The 13437-nt window shown below is 42.4% G+C and overlaps 1 protein-coding gene across 1 annotated transcript; it reads right to left on the bottom strand.

The window, feature by feature from the left end:
* Positions 1–7915: 7915 nt before the first annotated feature.
* LOC130360966 (piggyBac transposable element-derived protein 4-like) lies at positions 7916–9634 on the bottom strand. Its single transcript, XM_056563525.1, has one exon. The coding sequence runs from the start codon at positions 9632–9634 to the stop codon at positions 7916–7918; it is 1719 nt and encodes a 572-aa protein (XP_056419500.1).
* Between the last annotated feature and the right edge of the window lie 3803 nt (positions 9635–13437).

The following is a 13437-nucleotide window of genomic DNA, read 5'->3' as shown; positions in this document are numbered from 1 at the left end:
CTGTGAAAATCCAGGCAAAAGTACTAACCTGCTGGTGTTTTTACTCAGATACTATTTTAAGTGTACTGTTGTACTGTAGCGCATTTTTCTGACCTCATAAGTGCGTACCACATACGTACATCTAAGCAGTGTACTATTTTGTACTTGTTAATTAGAGATGAGCGAATCGAAGTTGACGAACACGAATTTGATATGAATTACATGAAAAATTTGATTAGCAACGAATACGAATATCGCCGCAATTCTATCGTGCGAATCGCTTCATTAAACTCCATTTTACAGCAATCCAGGCTATTGGAGACCTAAGATGGCGGATCCACATGTGAGTACATGGGGCAGGGGATTATGGGAGGGCAGGAAACAGTGGCGGGAATGAATGTAGGCGGGCTGACCCTGAATCACATGTGAGATGCAGCCTATCAGTGTTCACTGACCCCTGTGATGTCACAGCCCCTATATAATCGGCGGCCATCTTGCCTCTCTTCATTTCATCTATGCACTCAGATGGAGAGGACGGGACTGCGTGTGTGTGAATAGCTCATACCACAGCGTAACACTGCAACTGCTAGTCACGTCAGCATTAGGGAAAGGCAGGAGTGCAGAGTGCTTTGCTGTTACACTGAGAAGGATCATTGATTGCTAAACCTCCTATTCACGTTATTGAGCATTGCAGCAGAGAGGGGCAGATAGCTGTCAGCTGCCTCATACAGATCAACAGGCTGCCTGAACTTTCTGAAGCATCTCATCTCCTCATTTTTCAGCCCAATTGAGTTTATTTTTATTTGCTCCACAAATCTTCTGCTGCTCAGAATTGTGTGACAGAGTGCAATTTAGGGTTTAATCCCTGGATTTTTTTTGTGGTGCTGCACTGTTGGGTCCTGCTGCTGTTCAGAAATAAGTCATATTTGTGTGGACTTTAGTGCCTTTTTACCATTTTCACCTGTTACTCTGTCTCTGTACTAAATTCAGTGTTATACCACACGTTATACTCCTGCCGGTGTATGAAAGAAAAAAAAAAGGTTTTCCTGCGCTTAACAGTGCCCTTATCATTGCAAAGGGCCTCCATACAAGCAAATAGCGTACCATATACCACCTTTTTTTCTATCTCTGTGCTAAATTCAGTGTTATACCACACGTTATACACCTGCCGGTGTATTAAAGAAAAAAAAAAAGTTTTTCCTGCGTGCAAATACGCTTAACAGTGTGCTCATCATTGCAAAGGGCATACATACAACCAAGTAGTGTACTATTTAGTACCTGTATTTCTGTCTTGGTGCTAAATTCAGTGCTATTCCACACATTAGTATACACCTGCTGGTGTATTTAAAAAAAAGTGTTTTTTCTGCGTAGAAATATGCATACCAGTGCGCTCATCATTGCAAAGGGCATACATACAACAAAGGAGTGTACTATTTAGTAACTGTTATTCTGTCTAGGGCCTATATACTTTGAAAGGACAGCTGCTCTGACTGAGTCTAGGCTGCTCTGACTGAGTCTTGCTGCTCTGACTGAGTCTGCTGCTCTGACTGAGTCTAGCTGAAGCTGGGTCTGTATTCTAAAGTGTTGTATTATTAAGTGTTACATTTGAGAAGTTTTATAAGCAGAAGTTTAAAAAGCAGGAGTTGTAAGCAGGACCCACTGTAACTGTAAGTATTACACTCCCTTGATAAAAGTAGTTTTTCTTAATAGTTCATAACAGCTGTTTGTCACCAAGGATATGGACAGCAGGATTGGAGGTTTTCTTCAGTGCACATTGTGCCACATGTATACATCTCTGGAGCAGCAGCTTCAGGGTGAATACCGCTGTGACAAATGTGAGCATGTTGCCCACCTGGAAGCTCGTATTAGAGATCTAGAGGAGCAAAATGCAACATTGAGGGCGATTGACAATCTTACAGAGCAAGCAGTTAGTGGGGTAGAAATGGAGGTTGGAGAAACTAGCCAGGAGGCCCAAGTAGGGAGCTGGGTTAATGTAGTTAGAGGGACTGGAAAGGGGGCAAGGAAAAGGAAGGTCACTTCTGCTTCTGATCTCCCAAGTAAAATTGCCAAGTTGGGCGATGATGCGAGGGCCTCAGTATCAGAGATGGCAACCCTAGTGGATACTGGTCTCCCTAACAGCCGGGGGAACAGCTCAACTAGTAGTGTGGGGGATGGTAACGCAGGTAGGCCAAGACAGTTAGTTGTGGTAGGGGATTCTATAATCAGGAAGACGGATAGAATAATTTGTCGCCAAGACCACCTCAACCGAATGGTTTGCTGTCTCCCTGGTGCCAGGGTTCGGCATGTGGTGGAAAGGGTGGACAAATTACTAGGGGAGGCTGGGGATGACCCAGCTGTCGTGGTCCATGTGGGAACTAACGACAGAATACATGGTAGGTGGAGGTCCTTGAAGAATAATTACAAGGAACTAGGTGCCAAGCTGAAGGGAAGGACCTCTAAGGTTGTGTTCTCTGGAATACTTCCTGTGCCATGCGCATCGCAGGAAAGACAGCGGGAGCTTAGGGAGTTAAATGCATGGCTTAAGTCGTGGTGTGAGGGGGAAGGGTTTGGGTTTTTAAAGCACTGGGCTGACTTTTCATTGGGGTACAAACTCTATTCTACAGATAATTTGCCCCTGAATGGAAGGGGGTCTGCTGTGCTGGGGGAGAGAATCCTGGAAGGGGTGGCTGAGTATTTAAACTAGGTGAGTGGGGGGAGGATAATAAAGCAAAGAAAGCAGACAGTGGGATGGATAGGTTAGAGAGGGGTCAGGACATAATGGTGGGTGGAGAGGAGTCCTGTGGGGGGAGGTTAAGAGCAGTAAATAAGGAGATTCATGCGTTACAAACCAGCTGTAAAAATAAATGTAGCCTGAAAAATTGTAATCCCAATAATTCAAAAAATTCCATTAGCCCCAATAACTCAATAACTACAATAAGCCCCATTAACTCAAAAAATACCGTTAGCCCCAATAACTTAAATAACAACGTTAGACGCAATAACGCAAAAAATCCCATTAGCCCCAATAACTTAAATAGTACAATTAGCCCTTATAACTCAAATAATAACATTAACTCCAATAACTCTGAAAATCCCATTAGTGAGACTATATGTGTAAAACTTAATGGAAATGTAAAGTGTATGTTCACAAATGCCAGAAGCCTGGCAAATAAAATGGGGGAGCTTGAGGCCTTGATACTGGAGGAACATATTGATATAGTTGGGGTCACTGAGACATGGCTGGACTCCTCGCATGACTGGGCTGTTAATCTGCAGGGGTTTACATTATTTCGCAAGGTTAGAATGAACAGAAAAGGTGGTGGAGTCTGTCTAAATGTTAGAAGTGGTATGAAAGTCAGTGTGAACGATGCCATAGTGTGTGATGATTCTGAGGATGTGGAATCACTGTGGGTAGAATTACAAAAGGAGGGAAATACTGAAAAAATAATATTTGGTGTAATCTACAGACCCCCTAATATCACTGAAGAGATAGAAGGTCGGCTGTATAAACAAATAGAGAGGGCCACCCGGGCAGGTACAGTGGTAATAATGGGAGATTTTAACTATTCAGATATAGATTGGGGCCGGGGGCTGGCTAAAACTACAAAGGGGAGAAAATTCCTAAATTTATTGCAGGATAATTTTATGGGCCAGTTTGTGGAGGACCCAACAAGAAGTGATGCCTTGTTGGATCTGATCATTTCCAACAACGCAGAGCTGGTTGATAATGTAACTGTGCGGGAAAACCTTGGTAATAGCGACCACAATATAGTTACTTTTGACTTAAAATGTAGAAAACAAAGACAGACGGGGAAAGCAAAAACATATAACTTTAAAAAGGCAAACTTCCCTGGGCTGAGGGCTGCACTACAGGACATAGACTGGGGGGAGGTGTTCTCAAATACTGATACAGAAGGTAAATGGGCCATCTTTAAATCAACTCTAAATAACTATACAGCTAAATATATACCAAAGGGGAACAAATATAAACGATTAAAACTAAATCCTACATGGCTGACAAATGAGGTTAAAAGAGCAATAAACAACAAAAAAAATAGCCTTCAAAAAATACAAATCTGATGGGTCAGCTATAACATTTAACCCCTTCAGGACCAAGCCCATTTTGGCCTTAAGGACCAGAGCGTTTTTTGCAAATCTGACCACTGTCACTTTAAACATTAATAACTCTGGAATGCTTTTACTGATCATTCTGATTCCGAGATTGTTTTTTCGTGACATATTCTACTTTAACATAGTGGTAAAATTTTATGGTAACTTGCATCCTTTCTTGGTGAAAAATCCCCAAATTTGACGAAAAAATTGAAAATTTTGCATTTTTCTAACTTTGAAGCTCTCTGCTTGTAAGGAAAATGGATATTAAAAATACATTTTTTTTTTATTCACATATACAATATGTCTACTTTACGATTGCATCATAAAATTGACGAGTTTTTACTTTTGGAAGACACCAGAGGGCTTCAAAGTTCAGCAGCAATTTTCCAAATTTTCACAAAATTTTCAAACTCAATATTTTTCAGGGACCAGTTCAGGTTTGAAGTGGATTTGAATGGTCTTCATATTAGAAATACCCCACAAATGACCCCATTATAAAAACTGCACCCCCCAAAGTATTCAAAATGACATTCAGTAAGTGTTTTAACCCTTTAGGTGTTTCACAGGAATAGCAGCAAAGTGAAGGAGAAAATTCAAAATCTTCATTTTTTACACTCGCATGTTCTTGTAGACCCAATTTTTTAATGTTTGCAAGGGGTAAAAGGAGAAAATTTTTACTTGTGTTTGTAGCCCAATTTCTCTCGAGTAAGCACATACCTCATATGTCTATGTTAATTGTTCGGCGGGCGCAGTAGTGGGCTCAGAAGCGAAGGAGCGACAAGGGGATTTTGGAGAGTATGTTTTTCTGAAATGGTTTTTGGGGGGCATGTTGCATTTAGGAAGCCCCTATGGTGCCAGAACAGCTAAAACCGCCCACATGCCATACCATTTTGGAAACTAGACCCCTTGAGGAACGTAACAAGGAATTAAGTGAGCCTTAATACCCCACAGGGGTTTCACAACTTTTTGCAAATGTAAAAAAAAAAAAAAAAAAATATCTAAAATGCTTGGTTTCCCAAAAATTTGACATTTTTACAAAGGGTTAAATCAGAAAATACCCCCCAAAATTTGAAGCCCAATTTCTCCCAATTCAGAAAACACCCCATATGGGGGTGAAAAGTGCTCTGCTGGCGCACTACAGGTCCCAGAAGAGAAGGAGTCACATTTGGCTTTTTTGAAGCAAATTTTGCTCTGGGGGCATGCCTCATTTAGGAAGCCCCTATGGTGCCAGGACAGAAAAAAAAACCACATGGCATACCATTTTGGAAACTAGACCCCTTGGGGAACGTAACAAGGGGTAAAGTGAACCTTAATACCCCACAGGGGTTTCACGACTTTTGCATATGTAAAAAAATATATATATTTTTTACCTAAAATGCTTGGTTTCTCAAAAATTTTACATTTTTGCAAAGGGTTAAAGCAGAAAATGCCCCCCAAAATTTTAAGCCCAATTTCTCCCGATTCAGAAAACACCCCATATGGGGGTGAAAAGTGCTCTGCTGGCGCACTACAGGTCTCAAAAGAGAAGGAGTCACATTTGGCTTTTTGGAAGCAAATTTTGCTCTGGGGGCATGCCGCATTTAGGAAGCCCCTATGGTGCCAGGACAGCAAAAAAAAACCACATGACATACCATTTTGGAAACTAGACCCCTTGGGGAACGTAACAAGGGGTAAAGTGAACCTTAATACCCCACAGGGGTTTCAAGACTTTTGCATATGTAAAAAAATATATATATTTTTTACCTAAAATGCTTGGTTTCTCAAAAATTTTAAATTTTTACAAAGGGTTAAAGCAGAAAATACCCCCCAATATTTGAAGCCCAATTTCTCCCGATTCAGAAAACACCCCATATGGGGGTGAAAAGTGCTCTGCTGGCGCACTACAGGTCTCAAAAGAGAAGGAGTCACATTTGGCTTTTTGGAAGCAAATTTTGCTCTGGGGGCATGTCGCATTTAGGAAGCCCCTATGGTGCCAGGACAGCAAAAAAAAAAAACACATGACATACCATTTTGGAAACTAGACCCCTTGGGGAACGTAACAAGGGGAAAAGTGAACCTTAATACCCCACAGGGGTTTCAAGACTTTTGCATATGTAAAAAAAAATATATATTTTTTACCTAAAATGCTTGGTTTCTCAAAAATTTTACATTTTTACAAAGGGTTAAAGCAGAAAATACCCCCCAATATTTGAAGCCCAATTTCTCCCGATTCAGAAAACACCCCATATGGGGGTGAAAAGTGCTCTGCTGGTGCACTACAGGTCTCAGAAGAGAAGGAGTCACATTTGGCTTTTTGGAAGCAAATTTTGCCCTGGGGGCATGCCGCATTTAGGAAGCCCCTATGGTGCCAGGACAGGAAAAAAAACACATGACATACCATTTTGGAAACTAGACCCCTTGGGGAACGTAACAAGTGGTAAAGTGAACCTTAATACCCCACAGGGGTTTCACGACTTTTGCATATGTAAAAAAAATATATATTTTTTACCTAAAATGCTTGGTTTCTCAAAAATTTTACATTTTTACAAAGGGTTAAAGCAGAAAATACCCCCCAAAATTTGAAGCCCAATTTCTCCCGATTCAGAAAACACCCCATATGGGGGTGAAAAGTGCTCTGCTGGTGCACTACAGGTCTCAGAAGAGAAGGAGTCACATTTGGCTTTTTGGAAGCAAATTTTGCTCTGGGGGCATGCCGCATTTAGGAAGCCCCTATGGTGCCAGGACAGCAAAAAAAAAAAACACATGGCATACCATTTTGGAAACTAGACCCCTTGGGGAATGTAACAAGGGGTAAAGTGAACCTTAATACCCCACAGGTGTTTCACGACTTTTGCATATGTAAAAAAATATATATATTTTTTACCTAAAATGCTTGGTTTCTCAAAAATTTTACATTTTTACAAAGGGTTAAAGCAGAAAATGCCCCCCAAAATTTGAAGCCCAATTTCTCCCGATTCAGAAAACACCCCATATGGGGGTGAAAAGTGCTCTGCTGGCACACTACAGGTCTCAGAAGAGAAGGAGTCACATTTTGGCTTTTTGGAAGTGCTCTGGGGGCATGCCGCATTTAGGAAGACCCTATGGTGCCAGGACAGCAAAAAAAAAAACACATGGCATGCCATTTTGGAAACTAGACCCCTTCGGGAATGTAACAAGGGGTCAAGTGAACCTTAATACCCCACAGGTGTTTCACGACTTTTGCATATGTAAAAAATAAAATAAAAAAATCACTAAAATGCTTGTTTTTCCCCAAATTTTTCATTTTTACAAGGGGTTATAGCTGAAAAATTACCCCAAAATTTGTAGCCCCATTTCCCTTGAAAAAGGAAATAACCCATAAAAGCACGTAAAATGCTTTGCTGGTGAACTACAGGTCTCAGAAGGGAAGGAGCAAAATTTGGAGAGAGAATTTTTTGGGGGCATGTCGGATTTAGGAAGCCCCTATGGAGCCAGAACCCCGGGAACCTGCTGAGGCATTCATCTAGGGGTATAATGGAAATTTTTTAAAGTTTTGTTTAGGGGTTTAGCAAGATAGTGAAAATAAAACTATACCTGCCAAGGTATTCATCTAGGGGTATAATGGAATTTTTTTTTTTGTTAAGGGTTTAGCAAAATGTTGAAAATATAAAACTATACCTGCCAAGGTATTCATCTAGGGGTATAATGGGAATTTTTAGTTTTATTAGGGGTTTGCCAATTAGATTTTTTTTAATAGTTTAGTGGAGAAAAAGGGGGAAATAAATGAATTGCTCACATGTCATTCCAAGGGTGCATTGGGTAGAGTTATCCAAAGTCATTCTAAAAATAATTAAAGGGGACAAAATTAGATATCATATGTTGTGTGATAGATTTTAAAACAGTCTTCAATGCACAGACCGGGTTTGTGGGGACATGTCTCACAGTGGTATATAGTGCATTTTCTAATGCCACGCTTGGAGCACACCCGACACCGCTTCTGTTGCCTACTCCCCGATTCTCTACGGGGAACTACCGCAGGAAAATGTTGCCCTGGAACTATTCTGTTCTCCGATCCTGTGGCTCTGCTTTCCTCCCCTTCCGGATCCCCAAACAGAAAGTCCTTAATAACATTTTCCTGGAATTGCAGGTATGTGCATGTATTTCCTGCACGTTTGTACACCACAAATGAATTGTACATGGTAATTTGGAAGAGGTGCAGTGCCAATTTTTTATACCAGGTCTTAGTTTTGCGTAGGGCAGTGTACGGCTGCAAGGCCTGATCTGACAGATCCACCCCTCCCATGAACTTATTATAGTCCTGGATACACACCGGTTTAGGGGCACTCTCTGTGGTACCACGGACTTGGACAGGGGTGGATCTGTCTGGGTGTAAGGTGGTTAGTACAAGAACATCACGCTTGTCCTGGTACTTCACAAGCATCATGTTGTCCTTGCACACAGCCTTGCTTTCCCCCTTCTTCAACTTTTGCCGTACAAAAATTTTAGGCAGATCCCTTTGATTTCGCCTGATGGTACCACAGGCCACAGTCCCCTTGGCAAACAGGCATTGTAGTAATGGGACGCTAGTGTAAAAATTATCAAGGTAGATGTTATACCCTTGATCTAGCAGGGGGTGAACTAGATCCCATACTATTTTTCCCGTTGTTTTTAGTACGGGGGGACACTCTGGGGGCTCTATTTTAGAGTCTTTCCCCTCATAGACTCTGAATTTGTGCGTATAGCCGGTTGTGCTCTCGCACAACTTATAAAGTTTTACCCCATACCTGGCCCGTTTGTTAGGCAGGTATTGCCTAAAGTGCAACCTTCCTTTGAAGTGCACAAGAGATTCGTCCACTGCAATCTCTTTTTCTGGGGTGTAAACTTCAGAAAATTTTTGATTTAAATAATTAACAAGGGGCCGAATTTTATATATGCGATCAAAATTTGGATCACTGGGAGGTGGACAATTTTCATTATTAGCATAATGTAGAAATTTGAGGAGGGCTTCAAACCGATTCCTTGGCATGACCGACCGGTACAGTGGAGTATGGTAAAGCATATCATTACTCCAATAGGAGCGAATTGTGGGCTTTTTAACTATGCCCATGTTAAACAAAAGGGCAAAAAAATTTTTGAGCTCTAGTGCATTGGTTGGCGTCCATTGATAAGGCCTAGCATGATATGCCTGTAAATTGGCCGCAATGAATTGCTCAGCATACCGGTTGGTTTCCTCCACTATCAAATTAATCAGCTCTTCTGAAAAGAAGAGCTGAAAAAAATCAGCTTCTTTCAACCCCACGGTGTCAACACGAATGCCTGCAGTGGCCACAAACTCAGGCAAATTGGGTATAAAGTTTGAAGCTGGAGCCCACTCAGAGATGGCACTAGGACCTGGCTCAATATTGGTACTAGGACTGGTACTAGGACCTGGCCTAGGGCGGTGGCGGGGAGGTTCCTCGTCAGAATCAGTGGAAGAGGAAGAAGAAGAGGGCAAATATAACAACTCTTCACCACTATCTGAACCAGAGGAAGATGCCAAGAAGGCATATGCCTCCTCAGTGCTGTACATGCGACGCCTTGACATATTGGATGACACTATAAGTGGCGAAGTGTCTCTGATGTACAACACTAGAACAATATTTTTTTTGTATTTTTATATTTTTATATATTTTTTTTACTTTTTTACTTTTTTTATAACAACGGAAAAACTGAAACAAAAAGCGCCACTAGAACTAAAAAAAAACAGCGGTGAACTGTCACTGCTGTCACTAATCAGTGACGCACCAGGAAAAAACGTAACAGGGTAGTATGGAGGTGTGCAAGGTGGTGATGGGATGAAAGGGTGACAGTCACTTCAGGGGCACTGACAGTATTTTATATTATTCTTCACTGTCACTGTTATGGTCAGTGACAGACTTCAATTTCTTCACAGCTGATGAATGAATGAATGAACGAATGAATGAATGAATGAATGAACGAATGAATGAATCAGCAGCAGGATAAGGGGCACTGATGGGCACTGAAACTTTATTACTGTACTGTACTGTAGAATGTAACTATATTCAGTTACAGTTACAAGTTACAATCTTCACTGCAGCCTGTCAGATCACACAGGCTGCAGACTTCAGACAGGGAGGACAGCAATTGGAAGGGGCACTGCTGGGCACTACTGGAGACTGATGGGCACTGCTGGGCACTGATGGGCACTACTGGACACTGATGGGCACTGATGGGCACTAGACTGTCACTGTTATATTCAGTGACAGTCACTAGGATCTTCACTGCAGCCTGTCAGATCGCACAGGCTGCAGACTTAGGAGGCAGCAGATGGGCACAGATGGGCACTGGGGGGCACTGCTGGGCACTACTGGGGCACAGATTTATACAAGACTGTCACTGTTATATACAGTGACAGTCACTAGGATCTTCACTGCAGCCTGTCAGATCGGACAGGCTGCAGACTTCAGACGGCGGCAGCAGCAGCAGGGTAAGGGGCACTACAGGGGGGGTTCTTTTACTTTCACTTAAATTTTTAGCTTTTAGAAAAGCTTTTTAACACTCTTCTGTCTTCTGTCTTCTGTCCTAACACTAACACCGGCTCCGATCGCTGTTCAGAACGAACTGAAAGCTTCGGAGCCGGTGTTATTGTAACAAAGACACTGATACACTGTGATTGGTCCACAGGGACCAATCACAGGGCTCTAATCCCAGGACCAATTACAGATGGTCCTGGGATGTCAAGCAGAACTTGTCTCCTGCCGCTGGGCACGGGATTTCTGCCTGTTAACCCTTGCGCTGCTGTGCAGCGCCGGGTTAACTGCATGTCATTTATAAACGCCGGGATGCGCGAACGCACTGCACAACCCGGCGTTTATATATGACATTCTGCGGGAAGGGGTTAAACAGTACAAGGAGCTTAATAAAATCTGTAAAAATGTAATATAAGAACAGCAAAAATTCAAAATGAGAGACAGGTGGCCAAAGAAAGCAAAACTAATCCTAAATATTTTTTTAGATATATAAATACAAAAAAACCAAGGGCAGAGCATGTAGCACCCCTTAATAATGATAATGGGGAGGTTGTCACAGGCGATCAAGAGAAAGCGGAGCTACTGAATGGGTTCTTTAGTTCTGTATATACTATGGAAGAAGGAGCTGACATTGGCCAGGTCAGTGCTGGTAACACAACATATAATGTATTGAATTGGCTTAATGTAGAGATGGTACAAGGTAAGTTAAGTAAAGTAAATGTAAGCAAATCTCCAGGGCCGGATGGACTACACCCAAGAGTTCTTAGAGAGGTAAGTTCAGTAATATCTGTACCCTTGTTCATGATATTTAGAGATGATTCTTTGGTGTCTGGTATTGTGCCAAGGGACTGGCACAAGGCTAATGTGGTACCAATCTTCAAGAAGGGCTCTAGGTCTTAGCCAGGCAATTATAGACCGGTAAGTCTAACGTGCATTGTGGGTAAATTGTTTGAAGGACTTATAAGGGATTACATACAGGAATACATAGGGGATAATAGTATTATAAGTGATAGCCAGCATGGGTTTACTAAGGATAGAATTTGTCAAACCAATCTAATTTGCTTTTATGAAGAGGTGAGTAGAAGCCTTGACAGAGGAATGGCTGTGGATATAGTGTTTCTGGATTTTGCCAAAGCGTTTGATACTGTCCCTCACAGACGTCTGACAGGTAAGTTAAGGTCCTTGGGCTTGGAAACTTTAGTTTGTAACTGGATTGAACACTGGCTCATGGATCGTACCCAGAGAGTGGTGGTCAATGATTCGTACTCTGATTGGTCCCCGGTTATTAGTGGTGTACCCCAAGGTTCAGTACTGGGCCCGCTGCTGTTTAATTTATTTATCAATGATATAGAGGATGGTATTAACAGCTCTGTTTCTATCTTTGCAGATGACACCAAGCTTTGTAGCACGGTACAGTCTATAGAGGATGTGCATAAGTTACAAGATGACTTGGATAGACTAAGTGTCTGGGCATCCACTTGGCAAATGAGGTTCAATGTGGATAAATGTAAAGTTATGCATCTGGGTACTAATAACCTGCATGCGTCGTATGTCTTAGGGGGGATTAAACTGGCAGAGTCACTGGTAGAGAAGGATCTGGGTGTACTTGTAGATCACAGACTACAGAATAGCCTGCAATGTCAGGCTGCTGCTTCCAAAGCCGGCAGGATATTGTCATGTATCAAAAGAGGCATGGACTCAAGGGACAGGGACATAATACTCCCCCTTTATAAAGCATTGGTACGGCCTCACCTGGAATATGCTGTTCAGTTTTGGTCGCCTGTTCATAAAAGGGACACTGCGGAGTTGGAAAGGGTGCAGAGACGCGCGACTAAACTAATATGGGGCATGGAACATCTTAGCTATGAGGAGCGATTAAAGGATTTACAATTGTTTAGTCTTGAGAAGAGACGTTTAAGGGGGGATATGATAAACGTATATAAGTATATAAATGGCCCATACAAAAAATATGGAGAAAAACTGTTCCAGGTTAAACCCCCCCAAAGGACGAGGGGGCACTCCCTCCGTCTGGAGAAGAAAAGGTTTAGTCTAAAGGGGCGACACGCCTTCTTTACCGTGAGGACTGTGAATTTATGGAACTGGTCACAGCAGGAACAATTAACAGCTTTAAAACAGGGTTAGATACATTCCTGGAACAAAATAACATTAATGCTTATGCAGAATTATAAAACTACATCCCTTTCCCTTATCCCCTTACACCCTTCCCTTCAATCCTCTGGTTGGACTTGATGGACGTATGTCTTTTTTCAACCATACTAACTATGTAACTATGTAACTATGTAAGTAATCGCCTGCTGCTGTTCAATACCCTCATAAACGCACTAAGTATGTCAGTCAGGGAAGTGCCAGGACGTGCACAGAGAAGGGGCAGAGGTCTACATACGTCAGGCAGAGTTGGCAGCAGACTTGGGGGAGTCGCAGCAATAGGCCTGAGCTCCCGTTAACACCCAGCGGTCGTGTCATCGACCCATCGACCCATCTCTCCTCGTCAATTGGTTTGCACACTCATCCCCATCATCACAAGCGACATCTGACAACCCCAGTCAAGAGTCGGTGGGTTCCTCAGACACAATCCTCAGATGGCATGGCCCGGGAGCAGTCCCCGTAATCCCATTGCCTTTGTCCTATGCTGTTCTCTCTCCCAAAGAAGTATCTCATGCTTTGGGTTCAGCTCCACTATTTACTGAGGATGATCCAATAGAGGAAAGTCAGCAGCTAATGGGCAGCCAAGAATGTGAGGAGACATGCGTTGCTTGCTCCGCAAGGCGGGCAAGTAGTGATGAGGAGAGTGATGTGGGAGGTGGTGTTTCAAATGTTCAGGGTCCTGAGGCAGACA

This window comes from Hyla sarda, chromosome 3 (assembly GCF_029499605.1).
Source record: "Hyla sarda isolate aHylSar1 chromosome 3, aHylSar1.hap1, whole genome shotgun sequence".
Classification (NCBI taxonomy): domain Eukaryota; kingdom Metazoa; phylum Chordata; class Amphibia; order Anura; family Hylidae; genus Hyla; species Hyla sarda.
This window is presented reverse-complemented; position numbering and strand designations above follow the sequence as displayed.

Excerpts from the sequence above, each read along its gene's own strand:
- LOC130360966 (XM_056563525.1), bottom strand. The coding sequence starts at position 9,634 with ATGTCAAGGCGTCGCATGTACAGCACTGAGGAGGCATATGCCTTCTTG.